Source organism: Perca fluviatilis, chromosome 6 (genome assembly GCF_010015445.1).
Source record: "Perca fluviatilis chromosome 6, GENO_Pfluv_1.0, whole genome shotgun sequence".
Taxonomy (NCBI): Eukaryota; Metazoa; Chordata; class Actinopteri; order Perciformes; family Percidae; genus Perca; species Perca fluviatilis.
In genome coordinates, this window is record NC_053117.1 from 5,942,890 (window position 1) to 5,970,065 (window position 27,176).

The 27,176-nt window shown below is 41.1% G+C and overlaps 2 protein-coding genes across 14 annotated transcripts in view; both read left to right on the forward strand.

The window, feature by feature from the left end:
* arvcfb (ARVCF delta catenin family member b) overlaps positions 1-19,183 on the forward strand; it is a 293,798-nt gene extending 274,615 nt beyond the window's left edge. For 12 of the 13 annotated variants that reach the window (XM_039802588.1, XM_039802587.1, XM_039802589.1 and 9 more), the window contains 5 exons: positions 445-556; positions 747-834; positions 6,940-7,031; positions 10,736-10,848; positions 16,015-19,183. In XM_039802588.1, the coding sequence (XP_039658522.1) occupies positions 445-556; positions 747-834; positions 6,940-7,031; positions 10,736-10,837 (394 nt within the window). In that variant the 3' untranslated portion in view covers positions 10,838-10,848; positions 16,015-19,183. The remainder of the gene's footprint in view (positions 1-444; positions 557-746; positions 835-6,939; positions 7,032-10,735; positions 10,849-16,014) is intronic. The other variant, XM_039802595.1, reaches the window with a different exon arrangement.
* A 4,737-nt stretch (positions 19,184-23,920) lies between these two features.
* Positions 23,921-27,176, forward strand: part of txnrd2.2 (thioredoxin reductase 2, tandem duplicate 2) — a 28,595-nt gene continuing 25,339 nt past the window's right edge. The window contains exon 1 of the mRNA XM_039803939.1: positions 23,921-24,035. Coding sequence (XP_039659873.1) covers positions 23,960-24,035 — 76 coding nt within the window. The 5' untranslated portion in view covers positions 23,921-23,959. The remainder of the gene's footprint in view (positions 24,036-27,176) is intronic.

Sequence of the window (27,176 nt, forward strand, 5' to 3'; positions counted from 1 at the left end):
AAACTGAAGTGCGTCTGCACCCCACTTTTTAATTTAAGATCAAGAGCACTTTTCAAAGGGCTCGTCCTTGTGTGTGCTGAAGTAATGATCATACGGAGAGTCATTTTAACTAGCATGAATATGCATAGTTCACTCCCAGACCAAATAGCTGCATTTCCTCTCACCCACATGGGATTAGCTCTCTTTGAAGTGAGGCCCCCACCCACGTGTAATTAATACCGGTGGCTCAGAGGTAGCTAATGAAAGGAAATGTGCACTCATGTGGCTATGAATTAAAAACTACACCCTGGAGCCACTCAGGGGACTCGACGTCTTTGGATAAAGAGATTGATTTACGTTCTAGCATGCCCAGCCGCCACTGTTTGGGGGCTGGGGGGTTAGGTGAGGTATCTGACTGTATTATTTCTTCATTTATTTCCTCCTTCCTGTGGCCCCCCCTGTCAGCCAATCAGCTCGCGAAACCAAGGCGGCATCCCACGTGCTGCAGACGGTCTGGAGTTATAAGGAGCTGAGGAACGCGTTGACCAAGGACGGCTGGAACAAAAGCCACTTCCAGGTACAGAACTGTCATCACCCTTCACATGTCATCTGGATAAGTATTGTTATTGTAATATTAAGTTGTTAAAGAACAACATTTAAAGACACACAAATGTTGAGAAAAAAAAACACTTTTGCCATTAATGAAGTGTCCCATTTGCATGACAAAAAGTATTAGTACAGTAGCACGAGCCTTCTTCTTCTCTCAGCCCACAGTGACAGCCACCCCTAAAGCAACCAAGAACGGCAAGCCAGGCTACGACGACACCACTCTACCCCTGATGGAGAAGAACCAGGGTCAGTTTAAGTGTGTGTGTGTGTGTGTGTGTGTGTGTGTGTGTGTGTGTGTGTGTGTGTGTGTGTGTGTGTGTGTGTGTGTGTGTGTGTGTGTGTGTGTGTGTGTGTTTTCGCCTGTTTAGAGGACCCAATGGGTGGGATAAGGCAGAGAAGATCTGCGAAAAGAATCCTGTGAAAAGACAAAAAAAACCAAACTGGTTTAGTCTGTCTCTCAATACTTTTTGACTCCCCTACCGGATTTTCAGGAGCAGGACAGTGGCCATATGGGATTGACTCAAAATGAACTGCAGTCTCCGGGCCCTATCTTGCACCCGGCACAGAGCCGACGCACGTGTCTTTGCTAGTTTAAGACCAATTTTGTCACCTATTTTTAATTTAGTCTTAGTCTTGTGCCAAAAAATTTTGTTAGTCAAGTTTTAGTCAACTAAAAGTCTCGTCATTTTAGTTTAGTTTTAGTCAAAAGAGAACTCAAGGTATCTTAGTCAAGTTTTAGTCGACTAAAAGTCTCGCCATTTTAGTCAAGTTTTAGTCAAAACATTTTAGTCTTTTTTTAAATAAATTATTTCTGATAACCATTTCAGTCAAATAGTTATAAAAATAAATAAATTATATAAAGTTATATAAATATTGAGCCTCTTCCTTATTTCACCTAGCCTGGATGCCAGCCGAACTTAGCCCCGCCCACAAAATTCGAGGTCGGGAAGTTCTGACTAGAATCTGAGTATGACCACGTCAGGCTATATTTCACCAGTAAATTCCTGTTAAACGACAAAAACAACCACTGCAGGGGGAAAAGGATATTTTACAATAAAATAAATGCAGTGCTCACGAAACTGGCGAGGCGTATTTCAAGTGAACGCAACATATGTGTTGTTTTTCAGACAACGGCAGCTGCAGACTGTCGTACGTCTCGTGTTGGAATGGTTGGAATCCTACACAGTGAAATAGAGACAAACGTTTACACCATTTGGCTGTCAGCATTAAACTGCTAGCTAACGGTAGGCTAACGTTACCTGCTGCCAAGTGTAGTGTTAACTAGCGCCCCATGCAGCGATGTTTCGGTTGACTCTAACGTCCGTTTAGGAGCATCAGAGAGAAGCGCAGGCTATTCGGTCCGGTAGATAACGGTCGTTAAGGCACCTGTCGGTGCCGTAGCACCGGGTCTCGGTAGCTGAATATTCTATCGCATGATGAAAAAGTAGAGGCAATTGTAGACGAAAATGAAGAGAGATTTTATCTTAGTTTTTATTTTATGCAAAACGTTTTAATCTCGTCTTTTTTCGTCAACAATAATGCATGTTAATTTAGTCTTAGTCAGCGTTTTTGGACATTGGCAGTCTCGTCATCGTCTCGTCTTAGTCATGGAAAAAAAGGTCGTTGACGAACATATTTAGTCTCGTCTCGAAATTAACACTACGACGCAGTTGTCAATTTCCCGTCCAGCGCCCAAGTTGTTTAAATAGAAAATGCACCTTCACCCATCTGTGTGCCCATGGGCGTGCTGGTCTTACAGGGAGGGTGTGTTCAGGTGAATTCTTGGCATATTGCTATCTTGAGGCAGCGGGAAGTGATGGCGCCATTGACCAACAAAAACCTGGTCTAAAGTCAATAACGCAGCATTTCATTGTTATTTTAACAGCACATTAGTTAAATGCGCCTAGGCTTATGCACAGGGCACGCACACTATGCTTGTTACACACACACAGGGAAGCGTGGCAGCACACACACATGCAAAAGATTACATATAAAAATATTACAGTGCAAATCCTCCATCATAATAGCAATGCACCAAGGTCCAAACGCGCCTGGCTTTTAAAGGGAATGGGAGATGATCTCTGATTGGTTTATTGCATGTTACGCCCAAAACACACCTCTGATTAATGAAGACACTAAGTACAACCCTTTAGAACCACGCGCCCGGCGCACGGACCCTTTTTTCCGCCGTCAAACTAGCAAAAGTGGATTTGGACACGCCCTAAACGCACCTGCGTCAGGCGCTTCACCCCGTGCGCTCAGATCGTTAAAATAGGGCCCTCCGTGTTCATCGTAACAGAGATGTTGTCCATGTGTTTTGAATAATTTTTGAATAAAAATGGAGCTCTATAGCACGAATAAAAAAGATATATAAGACTCTGGCTTCACAGATAATACTTGATAATGTGATCAATTCATTGGTAGATTCATGGAATTTATTGACAATTAAAAAGGATAAGTCAGGCCATAAAATACACAACCTGTATTTATTTTTGTCAAATTAGTCCTCACATGAAGTATCCCACCTGTATAGTCCTCAAAGCAGGTTTAAACAAAATACTAACCGTAGTTTAAAACCAGCGTGTGATTGTGTCCACTTTGCTGAGAACATGTCTTTTTTTACCTCCTCATGGCTATATCGAAGCTCTGTGCTTGCCACATCACTACTCTCATCCTCTGTGTGGTGAAGCTGCGGCGTCTTATCTGTTGCTATGTATTGTAAGAGGTTAAAAACAGAGCACATAAAATGGGGGCCGGAGCTTTGAACAGCATACTGCTGCAAAACCTCCGACCTTTAAAAAGTTTTGACGGAATATAAAGAAATGTCCCTGTTTTAGATGCCGAACTATATTCGTCGTGGGTTTTAAATTGACGTAATAGGGTCGGCGATAATGAAAAATGTCCCCACCCTTGTAACAGCAGCAGTGTATGTGGGGGAGGGTGGGGGTCTTGTGCACTTTCTTTGGCCCAACAACAAACATCTCTTTGACAGAGGAGTCAATAGCATAGCAGCAGTTTAAATGTCCTGATTCTTGGCCTTGTGCCCCCCATTTTTTTTTTTCTTTGCATCCATACATGCACATGAAATGCGGCGGTCATGCCTGCCCACTCTGTTTGCATTATTCAATCACTGGCCGAGAACCATTACCCTGAAAATCAGCAGCGTTCTTTTTGGCTCAATGACTCAGTTTGTGTGCGCGCGCCGCTTTTGTACAAATGGCATATGAATGCTTTTTCAGGACCCAGGAAATGTGGCAGTGGTGATATGATACCTATGGATGAGCTGGGTCCAGGTAAGAGCCAGACTGCATGATCGTCCTTTGCCAAAGAAGAGCTAGCTCTCCTCTAATCTCTCTCCGGTGTCCAACAGTCTATTTGATTCCATATCTCTTCAACTAGTTCTCTAACCGTTGCCAAGATGTTGTTTTTTAATCTGAAAAAAAATGCAAAAGCACTGAACGCTCTGATCTCGCTCCGACGACTGCAGACGTGACGCTCTTTGATGCTGTATGCACGACCCCTCTCTTGACAAGATGTTGTACAAAGCTGGGCCTTCATGAGCAGCTCAACACCAAAAGATGTGGGCGGTTCTCCACTTAAATAAAAACCTCTCTTAATATCTCATAGGGCAGAGCTCCTTTCGCTGTGCTTCTTTAAATAACCCTGTTGCTCAAAATATAGAACTGCAACTCTGATAGTCTTTCATTTCTTACCTCTTAGAGGGTAATTTTGGGGTTTTTCTTCCAACCTGGACCCCATTTCCCCATGCATTTGTGTCTAATAGACTGACGTGAACAAAAATCTTTAAAAAATGGTCCAATATTGAGCGATAATGCAGTGACGGGCTGGCTCGAACCAAGCTGCAATGTAACCTGATGGGGCAATTCTGCACCCTCGATTTTGAACCACTAAAAAGGATTGTTATTGCCACTGACAGATCAGATTGTTATCAAAAAGTGTCTTGACAACATTATCGATCTCACGAGGAGACATCTTGTCCGAAGACAGCGGTGTGGAGTGTGTAGGGCTGTCACGATAACTCCTTTTTGTTGTGCGATATATTGTTCCAAAATTCATTGCAATAAACAATATTATTGTCATTTTAAGACCATTTTATGCCACTGATTACATAATGACAGTACGAGAATATTATAGCAAAATAATGCCAGCACACTCTTTCCAAGATCAAAGAACGTTTAATTCTTAAGAATATTTCCACATTGGAATCGGAATGTCAAAAAATGTCGGGTAAAAGGCGTTCCGAGAGATGTTCGCTCGGTTGGCGCCGGCCGGTCACTGCCGGCCAGTCACTGCCATCTCTCTCAACACTGGACCAATTTCAAAGAGTTTTGTTCACATCAGTGAAACCAAATGCATGGGGAAATGGGATCCAGGTTGAAAAATAATGAAATTATCCTTTAAGAGTTGTGTGACTCTTGGGGGGGTAATGGATAGAATAAGAGTTTTTGCCTTTTTTTAGGTACTTTTTTCACCCTCTTACCCAAAGACATCCTCTGAGGGTATATAGACCATGCTGGTTTTCCTTCAATCCTCTGGGCCCATGAGTTGACGAGGGACTAAAAATATTCCTACTATAATATAGGGCTCGTAGGACGCTTCTTACATTGTCGTCTAACAAGGAGAGAGACTCCCAGGAGAGAATGTGACGTTGCTCTTTTACAACATTCAGAGCTATTCAGTAGAATTTGTGATGACAGAGTTTCCTGACAGTAAAGTTGGAAATGCAGAAACTTGTAATTGTATGGTTAGGCTTTATGTGTATAGACTATCTGTACAACAATGTAATGCCAACACCAATATGAATGAATGAATTAATGAATCAATAGATTAATTGCACCGTGGGTCGGAGAGAAATATATTTTCAATTGCTCTGTATCACATATTGAATATAGAATTGACAATGAAGTTGACTTGACTTGAAATGACCCCATGTTTTGAATGGATGAACTTCACGCTGAGTGGTGGAGAAATGAATGAATCTGCACATTATCAACTGTTGGTTGTAACAGACCCAGTTCTTTATTGTTGGAAAGCTACATTTTTCCGTCACTGTGTGGTTGCAATGTCCGCAGTTATTCTGGACAAGGCATGTGCTTTCTTTTGAATCTCACACAAGGTCAAGTCAAAAACTGAACTAATATTTATACGGTAACGGTATCTCTTAAGAATCTCATTGTCCTCAGTAAATGTCTCTCCTCCCACAAAATGTGTCTCTAAATGCCATCTTTTGGCAACTTCAAGCAGTTTAGTTAAATCTGTGGAGCTCTCTGAAATCTTTGCTATAATAGGAGTGATTTTCAAGGTTACAAATGTTGACACAATTCCTGGACTCCTAATCCTAAAAATATGACAAAATGACAGTATGCGTCACTCAGAGAAGTTTTAACCAGTTGGGGCTGAGTTTCTACTCTGAGAAGCTTGGTAAATACTGGCCCTGAGCTGGAATATGTGAGAGTGCATTTTTAAAGACGGACAGGGTCAAATGCCGCTTGCAGATACTTCACCTACTTTGTTTAAAACCTACCGTGGTGTTAAGTAACGGGATTGCCAGAAAAAGTGAAGTTAAGACCAGCACAAGCTAAGAATATGCTGTTTAGTCTACTCTCAGACACTCTTGTACATGTTCCGGTGCAGAGAAACCTTTCAGTCAGTCACTCCACACAGGTTAAAACAACACTATAAACAACAGGAGGTCCAAGTTATTTTTTACTCATTCAAAAAAAAAATCCAAAAGTTAAAATATGTGTGAAAACATACATCAACACGAGTCTAACATATTATTAGCAAAGATAAATCTGACTGTTTGTTTATCAAATTTACAACACATTGATGACAGGCTTACTGGCCTGTAGTAATAATAATAATATCTTAATTTGATATAGCGCCAAGTGCTTCACGTGATAAAAAACCCAAAGTTACAAACATGAGACAAAAGTAAGTTTAAACAATTGAGGTACTGTAGGTAAGGTAGCCTTCCACAGATAGAGTTTAGCTTAAGGATTCACTGTGCTACATGTATGTATAAATATATGAATATGTCAATAATTATTAATTCAATACCCTAGTATTGTTGGCACCATACAAAGGTATGTGTAAAGGCTTTAGGTCGCCCTACACGTTATACAGTTATACTGTACAGTTAACTTTGTAACTCAGTTTTATACAATATATGTAGCAGGGGGTCCCTGCTCCATCTCTCTTTCAGCTAAGGGGTCCTTGTAATGAAAAAAACGTTGAAGACCCATGCAAACTATCTGTCACCGTTTTTTATTTTATTTTTTATCAAGGATGGAGAGGAATTAACTGAGCGTTGTTCTCTGACCTCATTAGATGGTTACTCCACCATTGACCAGAAGGACAAGGACTGCAAATACAAGACAGTGGACAGCTCAGTGGACCAGACAGAACGGGAGCCATTAAAGGTACAGGCAGAGCTCTCCTGGCCTCCCGGGGGACAGAGCATGAAACAATGCTGTCTCATTGAAACGTTATCACATGTCCTCTCCCTCTGTGTTTCTCTCTCTCTCTCTCTCGTCATGTTTTCTGTGGTGGTCCTCATTAGAGGCTCTTAATCCTATTGATTCTTTAAAGAGGCTGGAAGTTGTCACTCTCTGTTAACGTCGCCCGCCGCAGCTCAGCACCGCGGACAGCCTCAGATCTGAGAGCCACCAGTTAATTGAGCGTACGCTTTTGGCGTCTGTAAAGTAATTAATCTGAGACTGATTAAAAGAGCCGCCAACAAGCGCTCCTCGCGGAGGCGACCCTTTGCCTTGGCAATGAACAGACCGCCGCATTATCAAGTGGTCGTCTTTTGATTATACAGCCGTTTTTCCACACTGCCAAAGTTTGTTTCTTGTTGAGCTGATTGGCTATCCATCCAGCCTCAAAGAGGAGTCACAGGATAATGGCCTCCGAGGATGTCAGAGGACTCTCAAGCACTTTTTGTAGTTTTTATTTTTGATCTACTCTAGTTCTTGATGAAAAGGATCTCCCCTGGGGGATTGTAAAATAATTGCAACAAAGAGTCCTTTAAGGCCAGTTTAGCATAAGACTCTTCTCCATGCAGGTTACAACTACTTCTTACAAATATTTCCGTGGCAAAGTCTGAGTGGAAACTTTGTCTGGAGCGCAGTCAATTCTTTCATAATTAACTGCATAATAAAAATTTCATAATCTGTGGGGTTTGGTGTGTGGTTTTAAAAAAAAATCTGAATTGCACATTAGTTTTTTTTTTTTTTATTTAGTTTATTACAGAGACAGTGCATATTAATAAACATTTCTGTCAATATGCCAGAGTTAGCCAGAAGGCTATTTTTCATCTGCAGTCTCTAGACAGATGGTAAAAAAGTCACCCTAAAAGAATATAAAATTACGCATTTACATAACAGTATAACATTTAAGACATTTGATAAAAGGTACTATAAAGGCCAAAATGTACAATAGGAGCACAACAGACCACAATCAGACAAACATTAGACAAAGACACAAACACATATACATACACAGGGTCAAAAAGCCAACAGGGGGCAGCGTGAGTAGGTCAAGGAGTTAATGGTAATGTTGACAGTTCTGATTATCAATGAGCCATTTCTTTAGCTGGATCTTGAATGTACTGTAAGTGTTTAGATTTCTGATGGTTATGGGGGTGAGGTTCCACTCTGTAGCAGCTCGAACAGAGAAGGATGTATGGCCAAATACACTTTTCCTGAAAGGGATGATACAGTCTCCCCTCGCTGCACCTCTAGTTCTACTGTGATCGGCTGTTCTGATGTTGACAAACTGATGTAAAGGAGGGGATGATAAACCGTTAATAATTTTATAGACAAGACATAGATTTGAATATTTAATTTTTTCCATTGGTAAGTAGTTGTTCATGTGTTCTTAGAAATTGGGTCTAGTTTATGATAGTTCATTAAAATAGCAGTGTAATCGTTTTGATTTAAATTCATACAGAATATTCAGTACCTTTTTAAAATGAGCCTATGTAACTTTTGCTGAACAGTGTCCAATTATGGGCTAACAGCAAATGCTAAAATGTAGTGTAAGGAAAGTAAAACATAGTGTTAGTTACTAGGCAACATCTACCTCAAGTTTGCTCATGTTAGCTAACAGTAGTGACTAGCTACTGGCCATACCAGACCAAGTAAAGATGTAGCAGCAAAATTTGAGTTTACTGAATTGAGCAACGGTGTGATTTATTGCTTACAAATGAAACGTTACATTTGTAAGAGGAACACTGCTATTTATCAAACGTTACATGAACTTACTTAAAAGTCCAAAGCTGGGTCTTCAGGTCTCGTGTCTTTCCTTCTGTTGTGGCTCATCAATAGATAGGATGCCCATCCTTCCTGAAAGTCATCAATGTGGCAACATGTTCCACCCACTGTAAACTAATAATAGAGTTATACTGTTGTCACAATGGCAGTTTACTGTATGAGCCACAGTTCTCTAGTTTATGTTTTAACAGTCAAATCAAGTGACATGGTAGCTGATAATCGGAAAATAGATCTCACTGTTACTTAGCCATTTTTCTGGGTTGCATTTCAGAATTTCTTTTTGTTTTAAAGTTAAAGTCTTATTCACCGTATCCTCCAGAGTTAGGTAAGTCCATATTACCCTTCATCTCTTCGCGTAGATCGCTATTTCGTTCGACCTGACTACCGCTAGCCTAGCTTGAAGATATCTTAGGTAACCGGCTCCATCTACCTACGCCTCCATGCCAATATAACGCCAACATGTTCCTATTTACATGTTGTAATTTGTATCATCACAGCGTGTACAAATAACAAGGTCACATGACACACAGCCATCTTCTAACCATATACATACTGGGAACTATATTCTCAGAAGGCGAAGCACTGCTACTCTCTGCTCGTCACCAAGGGGCTTCTCAGGTGCTGCAAGCATATCACTCCACCCAAGTAGCAGTGCTTCACCTTTCTGAGAATATAGTTCCCAGTTTGTATACGGTTAGAAGATGGCTGTCATGTGACCTTGTTATTTGTACACGCTGTGACAATACAAATCACAACATGTAAATAGGAACATGTTGGCGTTATTTTGTCACTTATTGGGAGCAGTAGTCTAGATGGAGCCGGTTACCTCCAGGATCTGTGCTAAGCTAGGCTAGCAGTGGATGCCTCTGACAGAGTTACGACATGCACGGAGATGAGAAGGGTATGTATGGACTTAATCAACTCTGGGGGATACGGTGAATAAAACAAAGTCCCAATAAGTCGGCATGTTCCTTTTAAAGGGGAACTTAACACCAGGCAGAAAAGCAACGTTTCACTGCCCTCTCTGGGCTGATCTTTGGCTTGTCAGAAGTGTGCTCTGCGGCAGCTGCAACCCCACCCAACAGTGATGTCACGGTGCACCCACTGTATCGAGTTAAGAAGTTAAACCACTGGAGGTCTGCACAAACCAGAATCTCGTCTGGTGTTGAGTTGCTCTTACAGTTTTTATTTTCAGTGTTGATTTTTATTGTTAACTGCTGACTTTTCTACATTGACATTATGTTGAGCAAAAAAGTCAAATGGAAAACGTGTGCACATTTTATCCAGTTTAAAGATAGAATAAAGCAGCTAACGTGGCAGCAAAGTGCAGCTATTGGTTGTGTCTGTACTCGACAGTGATCTTAGGCTTCAAAAATCAATTTTGGTTGACACCTCCTCTACATCGTATTTAGTTTAACTGCCAAACCAGTAAGAGCTGAAGTTGTACCGTCACATCTCGAAAGGGCAGAAACTTGAATGAGCTCAGAAGCCTCAGACAGGACAAATCGCAGCAAACAGTCGTGTTTGTCTTCAGAGTGTACGGGCCTTCTAGCATAACTCCAAATCTCTGTTCTGAGTCTGCCTTCTGTACTTCCCAGAGGTGTTCTGCCCGCTTTGAATGCAACTTGGCTGTTGAAACTGCTCTCTCCCTCTTTGATTTGCATGTTTTGAAATCACTCTGACTTCTTCCCAAGCTGTCCTGAAGGCAGGGAACTAACGCTGGCTTCTCTGATCCTGGATGCATGTGTATGTGAGTGCGTGAGAGTGTATTTGTGAAATGTATTGACCTCTTTTTTTGTTTTTGCTGTGTTTTTGTTGTTTGTTTTTAACCCGTCCTCCTGTGGCCACAGAATGACACAAATAGGAAACACTATATCAGGAGTAACAGGCCTGCGGTCAGTCTGGTGGACGCTTGTGATGTTAAGCCCCAGCCTGTTGACTCCTGGGTCTAAATGCATGCATGGTAGGTCTGAAGAGAATTTAAATCACACCAAAAATAACTAACCTTCACCTTTTATTAGGGTTGGATTGTAGCGTCCTTTTCATTCCTTGTGTGTTCATCCTGTTTCCGCCTGTGTTCCTTTCAACCTCACCCTGTTTCACGTAGACCTGCTGTCACCCTGCACCCAGAGCAGTTGGCTTCTTCTTTCCATGGACATTTAAAGCATTCACTTGCAGTTCAATTGGAAAACATTTTAAGGTTAAAAAAATGTTCGATTTTATGTAGGATACGTTGTGTTTTAATTACTCATGCTCTTATGTTGCACACACTTTCACGTGTAGATTGGGGGGAAAGATAGCGGAGCAAAAAAGTCTCATGACAAAATGAATGGAAAACTTGTGAGATACACTAACAATCACAACTTGATGCTGATGTCCCAGTGAAACAGTATCACAAGGTGGATTTGAATTTAGATATGCCTCATTTGTTATACTCTAATTGACCGTTCGCTGATCTCCCGAACAGTGATGTTAGTCATAACCATAGCTACCCTAACTAGGCACAGAAGGCCTGTCAAGCTTTAGCTTTCTCCACATGTTGAAGCAGTTGGTATGGGGCTGTAGTAAGAGTGACAGCGTTCCAAGAACAACTGAGTGTTACTTCCAAAGCCAAGGAGCGCAGCATTAACTAACTAGTTTGTGGGGTTCCAGTTTAAAAAGGCTCAGTTCCCAACTTGGCTTGGGTCAGCGTCGGCACCCGATCTGTGCTGCCTGCACGATCTGTCACGCGCATGCGCAAGATGTTCGCGCATGCGCAGATGATAATCCTGTTTTACGAGGATTTACGACACTGCACGATCTGTTCCGCGCTAGCCTCCACCGGGAAGCTAACGTTAGTTTAGCCGACAGCTAATTTGGCTAACCGCTAGCTGACAGCTTGATTCAGTCTAAAATAACGTTAACTCAAACTAAACACTGGGAAAAGCAGGCTACAGCTAAATTAAGACTTTACAGTAATAACAATAAAGCACGGGGATCAACACGTCATTGCGTACTGTAAAACAAACCTGCGTTATACACGTAGAAAGTAGACACGGCGTTGGTCTGATTGAATATGTACACTTAGCTTCACTCGCCGCTTCCCCTGACAGCCTCTGCTCAAATTGGTGGCAAGTGATGAGGGGGAATCATTCCTCTCCAGGGACTCAGTTATCCCTTAATGAAAATCAGTAGGGAGAAAGAAAAAGATATGCACACACACACACACCACACACACACACATAATCTCTTCTCTGTCTATAATTCGATTCAAAGATAACTTTAGATAAATAATTCATGTAGGCTGATGAGTTGATGGTGGAAGCCGTATGTAATGAAGGGTGAGCTCACATCAACTGTGTTTACATGCATTTTGAGTTCTGAATTAGTTGACTCCAATATTTTTGTGTTAACATTCATGGTATAAATGGTTGCTAAGTGGCTTCTTATGTAAATGAGATGATCATATTTCCATGAAAGTTAGAGAAAGAAAGACTCCTGTTCTCTCTGCGGTTGAGAGATTTGCAAAACTTTTTTTAGTAGAGAGAATCAAATGTATTTCGCAGAACATTTAAATCAGTTTCAGTAAATGGAGCTACAGCGAAAACCACGAAAATCTAATCAAGGCTTTCTGTTGAAACTGAAAGCCTTTCTCCATTCAAAATAATGTTTTGTTCCAACATCCTCCTGCATCCAAGAGCAGCTGAAATTCTTTTTCTTTCCATTTTTTCACCTTAATGCACCGTAAGCCGTGAAGCCTGATTTATGGTTCTGCGTTGAATCTGCGCCGTAGGTACGTACGTAGGTACGTGTAGATGTGGACCCTATGTCATATTCTGACCTGCAGCTCCCCAAAAATGTAACTACACGTCGCAACAACTGGGATTGGTCCGTTTGGCTGTGGCTTGGTAGCGTTGCATTTCCCCCTGCTCATTTCCTGGTTCTACTTCTCCATAAACAACATGAAATCCAGGAGAGGGTTAACTTTTCCTGCTACAGATTTCCAACTGCGGTCAGAAAGCACATGGGAGACACTTTGTTTCTCCCACTATGCCTCTAGAGTCGCTACTCACTCGGAAGCTAATCGCTGTCACTCTCTCTCTCGCTCTACCACTGGCTCCCCACGCATACTGTACACACATACCCGCTCTGTTATTGTCTGAAAGAGATAAGGCTGTTGTATGCTTCTGCATCAACTCCACGCCGTATCTACGCCGCCGTATCTACGCCGTCGCTCCTACAGTGCTCCTACGGCGTTGTGACCCTTTCGGAGTTCTGCGTCGTGGTTGCTTTGCGTCGCGGTGCATTTCACCGCCATAACGCTGGGGGGGGGGGGTGTCGCCTGTGTCTGTGTCGCTCACCACCGAAACGGTACTCAGAATGGCAAACCCCATAGACGTGGTGCTAAAATATTAATCTTATTTGTTTGGCCTTTTCTTGATTAGATTTTGTAAAAGGTATTGAGAAATAGACACAGTAAAGTCCATTGACCTAGTGACTGTAACCAGAAAATAAGTCTGAGGTTATTTTGCGAGGTGTCTGCCAGCCAGTTTATGTTATGTTAGCAAACAAACTTTAGCACAACTGCCCACAGAGTCCTGCTTGCTGGCGAAGTGCTAATTTCAAAACGTTACTGACATATACGTTTACGTTTATAGACACTTTACAGACGGATAACCCCGTCATTGTAACCAAAATATGTCTGAGTTTATTTGCAGAGCTGATGTCAGTGAACTAGCATGTTGCTGCTAGCATGTTGCTACTCCCCACAGTAGTAGTTAGTAGTTGACCAATCACAGTCCCTGCGGTCTGCGTCGCCTCGACGTAAAGTTACACATTTTTGGAGGTGCACGTCGAGCTACAGCGGAAGGCTCGCAGGGGGGTTCGCGGCGACGCACAGGGGTCTGCGGGGGTACGCCGTCGATTCCACGCAGAAGCATAAAACGGCAGATACGCTAGAACGACACGGACACACCAGCGCACAAGTCTAAATCCTCACAACGGTGTAGGCCACTTACGTAGGCTACGGCGTAGGCCCTGCGTAGAGCCTCCGTACAACCATAAATCCACCTTAAGGCAACAATTTGTTACACGAGTCACAAGGTTAGAAGATCTAAATGATCAGAATCAGAAAAGGTTTTATTGCCGCGGTAAGTACACTTATGTGGAATTTGCCTTGGTGAAATTAGTAAGTTCAGTAGTCGTCATTCCTCTATCAGCAGCATTTCTCTCCCCCTCACCGCTGTGCTCCTCTCCTGTGCCAGGCGCCTCTTGTCACTGTCTTCCTCATCTCATCTCCTTATCTCAGTCCTCTTTGTCAGTGGTCATCACCTCCATCCATTGCATTATCATAGCAAATACATCACAGCACCTCTTTAGAGATACAGTGGTATGATTTGTGGTAATCATTGTAATTTTATTACGATATAAACACAATCTTAAGAATGAACCATCAGGTAAGTCATTTTCACTTTGTTGAGCACATGCAGGATTTCATCCAGCACATTAAGCATCTGTTTTGCTGTCTCTTGCCTCCATTTGCCATCTGGACTGACATGTTTGAAGCCTTTGTTGACGGTGATGTAATTTGTCAAGTACTGTGATAATGCCAACTGATTGTCTTGCAGTCTGTCATGAAAGCACAACTGGAGAGTTTCACTCTAAATTCACATCCATTAATGACAAAATGGGGTTCCTGCTCTAAAAAGAGTACATTTTAATATGAAATGTTTAAGGAAAAGGCCGCTGATATGTTTTTTTTTATTATTATTATTATTATTATTATTATTGTCAACAAATCCCACAAAAAGACCAAAACCAACAATGAATTGATCCTAGTAATACGTATTGTCTGTGATGCCAAAGCCTGACATATCTTATTTCTCTGTTCCATAGAGGCCTACTTACAGGCACGCATAATGTGTGTTAATCCACAGCTGAAAATAGAACCCAACAAATACACTGTTTACGTTTGAGTAACATTTGAGATGTTGTGGATGATGGGAATGTAAAGAGGTGTGCTATTACACACACACACACACACACACACACACGCACACACAAAAATCATCAATGCAAATACCAAGTATAGCTACCTCAGGCCCACAGGAAGTATGGCAGGCGTTGAAGCAAATTAAACATATTAGCAAATTACAGAGATTGGCATGAGATTGGCATGGGGTACTTTCCATAAGATCATCTCTCAATACAAATCAAACCAGCTATTAGGCTAACCGACATAAAACCATGCCAATCTAGGTATGGTGAAGGGCATGTGATGATGTGGGGGTGCTATTTTAATTCCAAAGGCCAAGGGAACTTTATCAGGATGCATAGTATCCTGAATCCATGAAAGAACTGGCCTTTAAAAATAAATATCTGCCTGCCTCTATGGGAATTTAACATAGGGGTGTACTGACTTTTTTTGTCAGCAGTTTAGACATTAATGGCTGTGTGTTGAGTTATTTTGAGGGGACTGCACATTTACACTGTTATACAAGCTGTACACTTAATACTTTACATTGTAGCAAAGTGTCATTTCTTCAGTGTTGTCCCATTAAAAGATATAATGAAATATTTACTAAAATGTGGAGGGGTGTACTCACTTTTGTGAGATACTGTGCATGTGTACAGACAAGGCAGCAGCAGCGCCGCGTCAGACACGTTTCTGGTGTACAAAGGCATAGAAAACGCCACGCAGCCGCCACGGAACTGACACGCAACAGAAACGCCACGCAGGCGGCGTGAAGCCAGCCTTACAGAGTTCCATCTTCAGTAGGAATGAATGGAGCCTGGAGCTGAGTGCCACAGTCGGGCTAGGGAAGTCTTGAGAGACAGACTAACTTAATGTTGGTTTTGGTCTTTTGATGAAATTTCGCTTTTAATGCTCTTTTTGATGTTTTTTGGCAGGGGGGGGGGGGTGTGGTGGTTACGCTTTCAATGCTTTTTCCGTTTCTAGTTTTTAAAACGCGAGTACATTTTCCTGATGATACTTACCTTTTCGATGCAGGACTTTTACTTCTAATACTTCTTCCACCACTGGTTTTTACAGTGTATCGTTTTGGACTGAAACTCTTCCTTCATTGTCATTTCAAACAGCATGGGTGTTTTTTTTTCTCTAATATTTGTCTCTTTTGTCCACACGCTCCAGGCTTAAAGTAACACCATCCCAGCTAGAGGACGACCTCTCATATCACCACTGCCATTTCATACGGAGCTCATCTTTGGAGTTGGACTTTGTACAGAAAAGAGGATTTTAAAAATAAATAAAAATAAAGATCACGGCAGCAACTACCCAGCAGCAGCCAACATTCTCATGCTTTTCAGAAGAAGAACAAAAAAAAAGGAAGAAAAAAAAAACTACTCCTGCTACTTTTTCATAACTACATTCCCACTGGACATCATGTGAATTTTTACAGTGTTGACTCTTGTTGAGCTCTACCGGTTCCCCGAAGCGGACCGAGGCCGGTGCTGGTGAAGGAATGGAGGACGTATGGAGGGCGATCAGATGCGAGGGGAAGGAAGGTAATAGAAGAAAGGAACGTGTTGGAAGGAAAGCTGTGGGAAAAGAGATGCAAAATGAATGTTTTTCATTTCCGTTTTCACATCTGGAAGAAGTTCATGCCTGAACTTTGTGTTTTTTTGGTTTTTTTTTGAGAATTTGACTTACAGTTTGTTGTCGAGCTTTGGTATTTTGATGTGAAACAGGTATGGACCGGTGTGTTAAGAGGGTCACGGAACGTTTGTTTTCAGATTGGTGGGATGGACACAAGAAAGTAAAAAGAGAGAAGGAGAGAAAGCGAGCCCAGGAGGAGCTGTAGCATTGTGGGTAAACATGGACACTCAGCAGTCTGCTCTCATAGACGTATATTTGGTTCACTGTGTTTTATTTCGAGAGAGAGAAAAAATGCACTGAGATGCTTTGAAATCAAAAGTGGTGAACAAGGAATTGAGACTAAAGTGAGGGGTCTGCACGTTGTGGTCTGGAGAAGGGAAAGTGACATAGTGTGTACATCGGACGGAGTAACGCTCTGTGTTCACGCCGCATCGCAAAAGCAAGCTGAAACGGAAACAGCCGTTTCATCGTGGTCAACGTGTTGACCCTCACTCACAGAGCTGTGGTTACTAGGGTAACCACTTAGGTTGTGTAAGCGACGCAGTTTGGCGAGTTTCCTGGCTGATTGCTCTTCGTCAGTGATGTGTATTAAAGAGGATTTACGGCATTTTGTTTATAAATGATGTGTTTGTTTTTTTAAAAGAGAGGTGTAAGATTGTTCTCTTGTTGAAGGGATAGATCTAAAAGCATTTTTTTTGGGGGGTTATATAAATGTATATTGGGGTCAAAAAGGAAAAAGAAAATGGTAAAATGAAGTAGAAAAACATACATAAAAATGACCGACTTAGTTGTATATTAATATCACATTGTTTGGAAAGCACATTTCATTTGATAAAGGATCACCACGTTTGTAAACACGAAATAACCATGTAACTTAAATGTGTGTCGGACGTTGTCGAGTTACGCGGCGATCACCTATTTATATTTTGTATTTGTCACAGCAACAACAACAACAAAAAAGTTCCAGAAACAAAGTTTATCTGCAGTGTTCTTTCTAAAGGCGATGAAGTACCTACACGGTGTGGGACGGCCCCTGCATCTCCGAAACCAGACACTCTGGACGGGGGGGGGGGTCAAAGGTCAGACAGAGATTTGATGGGATAGACCAGAGACGGCAGTGTTTAATAAGAAGAGTTCCTTCGTTTTTCTTCTTCTCGATGCATTCAGAACCCGAGTTACCGCCAAAACCCTGATCCCTCCTTCTCCGGTGGTGCGTTTTTAAAGAGAAATATTCAGTCAGTGAGCATGAAGAAAAACTGTACAGATGTTTATATTCTATTCTTTCCAAGTGCCAGTTTTTGTGGTGTCATTTGGATAGTAACTAATTCATTCATGTGCAAGGTGAGAGTACAGGGAGGACGAGTGGATGTGGATGTACAAGGCCAAAATAATAGAATTGCATCACACTGTACAAAACTAAAAACATCATGTTTGGTCATATAGTATATATTTTTACAACGCTTTAGGGGGTGGGGGGCAGTTGAGATAAAGAAAAGCAGATAAGAGATACAGAATCATATTACTACTTTCTCTTGCTCGGTGAGACTGCACACTCAACCCAGTGAGAATGGGTCCGGTCTCCTTTTTCCAGCCCCAGTCGGTCAGGGAGGCAGAAAGAGAATCCAATCCGAGTCGGTATCACTTGTGCGTCATCAAGGCGAATGGCATGTGCCTGCATCGAAGTCCGATTTGTTTTTTTCTTTGTGGCGTATGTGACTTTATAAAGCTTGCATATTTTACACAGTGTTTACAAAGATGTATGTTGTGGTAAAAATCAATAAACTACACACAAAAAAAAAACAACTTACTGTATAAATTTTAATTTTCAGAAGTTAAAAAAAAAAAAAAAAAAAAAAAAGTTATAACAATACCCAGAATCCCTTTTGTGTGTCCTCAGAAGTGTGTGATTTCATTGGACGATACTGAACCCTTGCAACAAAGACCCATACGACTGTCTATTCCTGGCTGCACGTGGCAGTACCACAACCAAAGGATCTGGAGGTGTATTTACATGCATTCAAAAGTGTGTGGGGGGGGGTGGATGTACAGCGTGTTGTACATTTACAAACGAAAGAGCCAAGCAAACTGTGCTGTAAATGAAATGCAGGACACGGACATGCATCGAATCAAACAAGCCTACCTGTGTAGATAGAACTGATTCAAGACCGTCAAAATAAAGTAACTGTACTACTCAGTAGCAGATGTGTTTGTACCTATCATGTGCCTTAACCTTTTCCATGCTAGATAAAAGATAAGTGTGTTTTATATAACTCTATTCCTTCCTTTCAACTGGCATCTCTTCATTCTGTCTGTTCACCTCTCCCCCTTCACCTCCTGTGTCACCCTCCCTCTCTTTTTCCTCCACTCAAATCACTCATTCATTCATTCATCCTGCACTCCCTCCCTAACCCCACCCCACCCTTCCCAAAACCCTAAGTAGTGTAGACTGTTGGTGGGTTTCTGCCTTGTATTACATTGTATTATAACCTTTTAAAAAGATAGTCATTCAAAATAAGGGTTTTGATTTCCTAGAAGTTGTTAATGCTTTCGTAGCGAGCAGAAGCGATGCCACAGTGACAGAATGTATCATATTAATTTTACTAATACCCAGAGGCAAATATTACGCTTGTTAAACATAACGGAAAAATACTGGTTTGTAGAGTATAAATTTGGTGTGTTTTCAATAAATCATGCCTGGAAAGAAGGTGTTTGCTCGGCCCTGTGTCTTATTTCATTTCCTGTTATTATTTTCCAAGAATTAAAGTCATGATAGCCACCCCTTAGAGGCTACACTGCTCATTACAACCCATCCCAGAAATGTAAAGGGTCAGTTTACCCAAATCACACAAATGGAATTTGTTTATGATGCTCACAGTGAACAGTTTACATTGTACAGAGGCAATAGTCCTTATGAATAGTGTTGACTTTGGATTATCCAGCGTAATGGTGAGGACACAGTTTCTGGATTAAAAGAGGTTGCTTCTTGAAATAATTTTTTTTACATTCATCTCCATTGTATTAGGGTGAAAGCTGAAATCTAAGAGATGCATATCTCATAAACTGTACAAAGTAAACCAAAGCTATATAGGCAAGTGAGAAAATACAGTTGAACGGACCCTCTAAAGCATGTGTCCCACCAGAGGCCCGTATATCTATTTAGGTTCAGAGTAGATTTTTTTTCAGACTGCAATTACGCTACACTCGACGCAGAATTTGGCAGATTTGCCGACTTTGAGACTCAGAAATTTCCACAGAACCAGAGAGTTTGCATATTCAGGCTGTGACAAAAAAATTTAATCATTGTTTTTGCCTGATTTGCTAAACTCTATGATGGCTAAGGAACTTTTGTCCTGACTTTTTTTTAGGCCTTTATGTCGACCGAACTGTAATTAAGAAGACTATATGAGACACGCAATAATACAGTCAAAGGTATTTGACTTTTTCGTTTGAATAAAAGCGTGTTAAACATGTCTCTGGTTCTCATTTTCCAGTGTGGTAGGGTGACCAAACGTCCTCTTTTGCCCGGACATGTCCACTTTTTACGTACTGTCCGGGTGGTCCGGGCGGGTTTTATAAATTCATGAAAATGTCCGGTTTTCACTGTTTTTCATGGGTCTATTACGCGTGTACTTAAATTGAGTGGCGCTTTGCACAGTGTACTACGGTACTTTGTTGTGTGACGTAATTCCCGAGCGGCTGCTTTGTGTGCGGCTGTCAGTACCCGATCCGTTCCACCTGCACAATCCGTTCTGCGCATGTGCAAGATGACACGTATGCCATGACGTAGGCGCAGATGATAATGCTGCGTTCATTCCACCACCACCTTGGAATAACGGCACCGCTTCCACCTGCACGATCCGTTCTGCGCGATGCGAAGATGTTCACACGCTAGCCTCCAGCTAACGTTAGTTAGCTAATAGCTAATTCGGCGGACCGCTAGGTGATTATAGCGTCTGCCGTTAGCCTCCCCGGGAAGCTAACGTTAGTTTAGCTAACGGTTAATTCGGGCGGACCGCTAGGTGATTATAGCGGTGCCGTCGTAGCCTCCACCGGGAAGCTAACGTTAGTTTAGCTAACGGTTAATTTGGCTAACCGCTAGCTGATTGCAGCGGTCTGCCGTAGCCTCCACAGTTAAGCTAACGTTAGTTTAGCTAACAGCTAATTCGGCTAACCGCTAGCTGAGACAGCATGTAAACTTTAAAAGACCCTCAAAATAAAACTTGAAAATAAACGTTAACATATATAACAGCTGTTACGTAAGTTCTACTTTACTTGTGCTCATTTAAAATACAATCACTCAATACTTGTCTTTATTGTTATTACTGTAATGTCTTAATTTAGCTGTAGCCTGCTTTTCCCATTAAGTTTAACTTAACGTTATTTTAGACTGAATCTAGCTGCAGAAACAACGTAACCAGGTGGGGCCTGTTACTTATTTCGAGGTGGCATGAACCGCATTATCATCTGCGCCTACGTCATGGCATATGTGTCATCTTACACATGCGCAGAACGGATTGTGCAGGTGGAACGGATCGGGTACTGACAGCGGCTCTGCGACGCGCACATACACAGGGACCACTGTCAGTACCATTGACATATATATAAGGTCAGTACCCGATCCGTTCGCACACAATCCGTTCTGCGCATGTGCAAGATGACACGTATGCCATGACGATAAGCGCAGATGATAATGCCCCCCAATCGTCAAATAACAGGCACCGCCCCACTGGTTACGTTGTTTCTGCAGCTAGATTCAGTCTAAAGTAACGTTAAGTCAAACTTAATTAACTAAATTAAGACATTACAGTAATAACAATAAAGACAAGTATTGAGTGATTGTATTTTAAATGAAGCTATATAAGCTGTTATATATGTTAACGCAGCATTATCATCTGCGCCTACATGGCATACGTGTCATCTTGCACATGCGCAGAACGGATTGTGCAGGTGGAACGGATCGGGTACTGACAACCACAGCAGGCAGCGGAGCAGCATTGTACACAAAATGCTGCAGCGTTTCCTGCTAAAGTTTTCCCACCGTGGTCAGAAAACACAGGGGAGACACTTTGTTTCTCTCGCTATGACTCTAGAGTCGTAGGCTACTCGCTCGCCGTCACTCTCCCTTAATTCTCCCTCGCTCTATCACCCACTCCCCACACACACAGACATGCCGGCTCGACACACACACCAGCGCACAAGTATTAACATCAGGCTACGGCGAAAGCTCTGCGTGGAGCCTGCGTACAACCATAAAACAAGACTTAGTGCAGCTTCACAGTTGAACTGCAAAAAAAAAATGTCCCACGTACCGTCCCGGTCGGGACCGGACTAGTGGGAGGCGGAGTGCGCCGTGTGCAAAGCTGGCACATATGTTTTAGTGTCTTTATTATTTATCTTATTACATTGAAAAGGTATTAAGACATATTTTGTTGTAGCTGGATTTTCTAACACAGAAGAGGTCATATTTAGAACATTATTTCATATTATTTATTTATTTTAAAAGAGAGATATTATTTTGTTACAGGTTGTTACAGATTTTATTTTATTACAGAAGTTATTTTTGCACCATTGAGGCATAATAAAGCATGTTCATTAACCATTAATTAAGCCTGTCTGAATTTTTGTCTCGAGGCCGGGCCAAGTGTCCTCTTTTTTGGAAATCAAAATATGGTCACCCTACAGTGTGGCCCTTAGTGAAGTTGAGTTTGACACCTCTGCTCTTCAAGTCTTCAATATAGAATTATTTAAAACTCATAATGCAGTCTAGTCTATATTGTTAAGAACTATTTTCCTCAATTATTTGATGTCCTTTCTTTGGTCTGCCACACTGGAGGCAGTGTGGGTGTATGATGTAGTGCCAGTAAACCAGATGACAAGGGTTTCAAGCCTCAATGTTGGAAAAGCATTAGCTCCAGTAAATGATCCTTGAACAAGCCACTAAATTCCCAGGCGGGCGGTTAGATATCTTTTTGTAAGATGGATTAGCTCGAAGCAGCATATTGCACAATTATTTGCACGGTGTTATGGCTTATGGATAAAGGAAGCAGATTGTATAATATGAATACATTAATGTGGCCAAATAATATGTAAATTGATATGTTTGTAGTGGCCTTCCTCAATAATGATTACTTGGTGGGAGAGTATTTAAGGAGATGTAGGGCTGTTGTTCTTTTGTCACACTGCTGCATCAATGAATGCTCACACAAGGGCCTGCAAGGTCCATATTTGAAAGTCCACATGACACTAATTCTTCCTAAGTAAAATTTTGACTGCAGGACTTTTAACAGTATTTAGTAGTATAAGAGTATTTCTGCACTGTGGTATTGTGGTATTGCGGCACTCGTATATTGTTAATATTAAATAAAAAATGTAAATCTCAATAAATATAATGGAATCATTCTGAGATTTGATGCAGTACTTCTCCCACCACCACTGCATTTAAACATGTCATAGCAGGAGATACACAGGTGGAACTAAGAACCCTAACGATGGCTCCGTTCCATTAAAGGTGCTGTAGGTAGGATTGTGAAGATCCAGGACTTAGCCAAAACGTTTGAACATCGACAACTTCTCAGTCCCTCCCCCCTTTCCGCTAAAGCCCAAAACGGTCTCCTAAGCCCCTCCCCCCACATGGGAGAATGAATGCGTGTGCATGAGCAGTGATTGACATGCAGTTAAACACCCCCCCCCCCCCACCCCCCCCCGGCTCTGATTGGTGTATCTGAACAGGGAGCGGTGGATTTTAGCAAATCGCACTACAGGCTGTAGGTGGTGCCAGAGGAGCCAGATTTTTATTTTTATCTTTTCCTGCTTCATGTAGTTCTACTGGAACAGAGGGTCAGTTTCAGAAAATATGACAGAAAGTTAGTTTTATAAGTCTTACCTACTGCACCTTTAAGTGTTCCAGTAAGCTATGAGGGCACACAGCGTCCTATTTACCAGGGCCCTGGAACAATAAGAAGCCAGTAGGCCTATCCCAATTCCCAGTCTGTACATCCCTGATTCCTTTCAGTGTTACATTTGTTGTATTCTATGCTTTTATTGCATGAACTTCTGTTATTAAGTCCTACAAGAATCATGGATACACTTTACTATAGGCTCCATGTGTGAAGTGGCATAGTGAGAAACCAATTATATTATATAATACTTCAAACATATTAGCCTATGTTTATACACTTGCTTCATATTAATTTACATGTAGCCTACTATATGGAAAGAAAAAGTTGTCTAACGTCTAAAGTGACCATTTTCATGTAGGCTAACCTATGTTCAACATGCAGAATATGTAGCCTATATAAATAATTTGCATTAATCCTCAGAATTATTTCATTTCATTTATTGAGATTTTAATTTGTCATGTAATATGAACAATATTACACATTTTAACCCTTAATTTTGAGTCGACTGTGTTCGACCCATTTCTTTTCAGGCAATTCTCGAGACAGCACATACCCGGTCTGGGTCCTTTCACAATAACAACATGGCTGCTTTCTGTAGGGGCAGACACCGGTGGAAAAGGACTAATTTTCTGCATGTTTTGACAAGAAACCTGACAGGTAACATTATGTTGTTGAATTATTGTGTGAAGAAACGGAGAACGGAACGGGCTGAGGTTGATAGTTGGAGGTGTTTCTGTCATAAAGCGACGTTACTGACCAGCAGCGCTGATGGAGCTCCGGTGTCCAGTAGCTTGTCGGTCTGCTGGTTCCGTTTAGCCCGGTAATCACCTTCACCTGGAGGTGTCCTCGGACTCCCACACCGTCTCCGTTCTAATACGCCGACTACAAGTGAAAAACGCATTTCCCGGCTGCTTATTTTAATTGCCATAATAATAACCAGTAATATGGCTGCGGAGCAGAGGTGTATAAAGTACTAGAGACCCAGACTTGAGTACAAGTACAAGTGCTCTTACAAAAAAGTGACTTGAGTAGAAGTAGAAGTGCTTCACAACACTTAAGTGGAAGTACTAAAGTATTGCAAGTAGTTTATTTTAAAATGTAGGGTACTACTCAAGTACTAAAAGTAAAAGTACAAGCATTGTGTTATGTAGTTATTAAAGAAAGCAGTCAAATTTTGAATATCATATTGTTGGAGTTCAACTTTTTACTTGGTATTAAGACGGTGCATTACAGGCAGTCACAAGCTACATGGCTGGATATGAAGGAAGTTTCCGAAATAAACCCCAAAAGGTACGTTAATGTCACAGCTGTTATTATCTGATACAACAGTTGGTTATTAATCACTTATTACCAAATACTGAAATAAAATGTGTGAGAAAAATACAGATAAACTATATATATATATATATATATATATATATATATATATATATATATATATATATATCAGCTTCACATCACAGGGTCAAACGGTTAACATTCAGGACTCACTGCAGACTCAAACAACTCAGGAATAGATTACTCTGCTGCAACAATAACTATAGAAAGAGTACAAACTTACATCGTCTCTGACTTCTGAACGGGCGATCGACGTAATGAAAAACGTGAGGCGATCTCTGGGATTTAATTATCGTACGTAACTAACGTAGCCGTAACTAAACACACTGTACCCTACCCAGTCTCCGTAGCGTGAGGAATTCACAACAGTAACAAGTAACGATGCAGCACATAACAAATGTATCGGAGTAAAAGTATTAAACTCATCAAAAATATGTAGTGGAAGTAGGAGGAAAAAGTAATACTCCAGTAGAGTACAGACACAGCCTTTTAGTACTTAAGTACCGTAGTGAAGTAGTTCTACTTCGTTACTATACAGCTCTGCTGCGGAGTCTCCCGAAGCTCTTCCCAAACCGGGAGAAACGGACCTGTCACAATGCTTTGGTTATTTTCTTGCCAATTTTATTTTATTGGTTTATTTGATAGGGACCATGCATATTTATGAACATTGTTGTATAAAAAAAACACCATGTAAATATGCCAGAATTAGTAAAAAAAAAGGTGCTATAGGACTAACATAGAGACAGCCAGCAGTCATACAGCACTCATTCACTCTACATTAAAAGGTAGACATAGTGATGACATATACAGTACAGTGACAAAACAAACAAAAAAAATACATGAAAGACATTATTCATCCACCTCTATACTGGATTCAATTTAACAGTGAAAGAAAGTATATGGGTGATGAAATGTGTGACAGTTAAACATGAGTGCATCTCTGGTTTTCTAGGAGCCGCTGTTTTAAGTGCGTTTTTAAAGGTGTTGAATATAGGACCCTCTCTTATTGGGAGGGGCTAGCTATTCCAAAGTTTACCTCCTGTTATTGACAATATGTTTGTGCGTCTAAAAGAAGTTGTGCGTCTAAATGGTATCACACAGTCCCCTTTTACAGAGGCCCGTGTACTACCTCCGTTAACTGTAACACTTTATATACCTAAAAGCATACTTTTTTTGTAATTCAAGTTTTCACTTTTATTGAGTGTCAATCAATCCAAACAGAACTGACAGCATTGTTGTGGTACAGTGATATTTATAAAGTCCCATACATAATGTATTACTATTATTACTTATTTTGATCTCGGGTGTACACCCGAGATCAAAATAAGTCATAATAGTAAAAAATAAAATGAATCTAGCAACCACAGTGGTACATCTCTATCATTACAGTATACCAGCAATACCATAGGCAAAAAAGTGATCCCATGACCTCTTAAATCCTTAATTTTCATTATTAATTCTGGTCAGCATTTGTTCATATGATACTATTTCTGACATAAGTTCCAACCATTGTTAAAATTCTGACATAGGTCCAACATAGGTCATTGGGCTCTAACAAGCTTACTCTCTAAGATATCGCGATGGTGAAATGACAATGCCTTTTTATCAAAAGTTTTCATGGCTTTCTTAAGTAGAAAGACTGTACAGTTACTTGGCATTGAAATAGCCAGATTACTGTTCGCATGCCCATCTCCCCGGAGAAGATAGGTTGATATATGGTCGACCGATACTGTTTTTTTTTTTCAGGGCCAATACAGATTATTAGTAGGTAATGAAACCGATAACCGATTTGGAACCGATATGCATTTACAGTAAAAATGAAAATCTTTTAGTCAAAATTCACAGTTCAAAGTTTATTTAAATGCTTTAAGCAATTATTAATAAAACTGAAACTTTAAACATAATACACAGTCAAACAGTGTCACTTTTTAATTAATAAACTTTATCGGTTATTGGTAAAATAAAACCACGATACAGATAATCTGCTTATTGCCAAATATCGGCACCGATAATCGGCCTGGCTGATAGTTAGGCCACCTTCACGTTGGCACAGTAGATACGGCTGCGAAACGACCGGAAGTCATTCATTTCCTGTGGAGATTCTCAGACCGCGTGCGAATGGGTCCGAACGAATGCGGTGCGAAAACACTTGTGTCTGTTGGTCATCCGGATGTGTTAAAAAAGTTGATCTCGGACGACGGGCAACGGACGGTTCCTATCCGACAATCCGAGTGGAAGTTAGCGTTGCTATGGTACTGATAAACAAATCAGAATTCTTAACTTGTAATAAAATAAATACTGATTTCATAACTATATGTTGTCATGTAATCGATTCATTTTGGAGTATGAGAAAAGTTCTTCCGTGCAGAAGCAATGCATAGGATACCTGCTATGGCTAAGTTGCTTAGCAACAGACATCAAACTATTGACATCATACCGATATATCCCATTTAACCGACC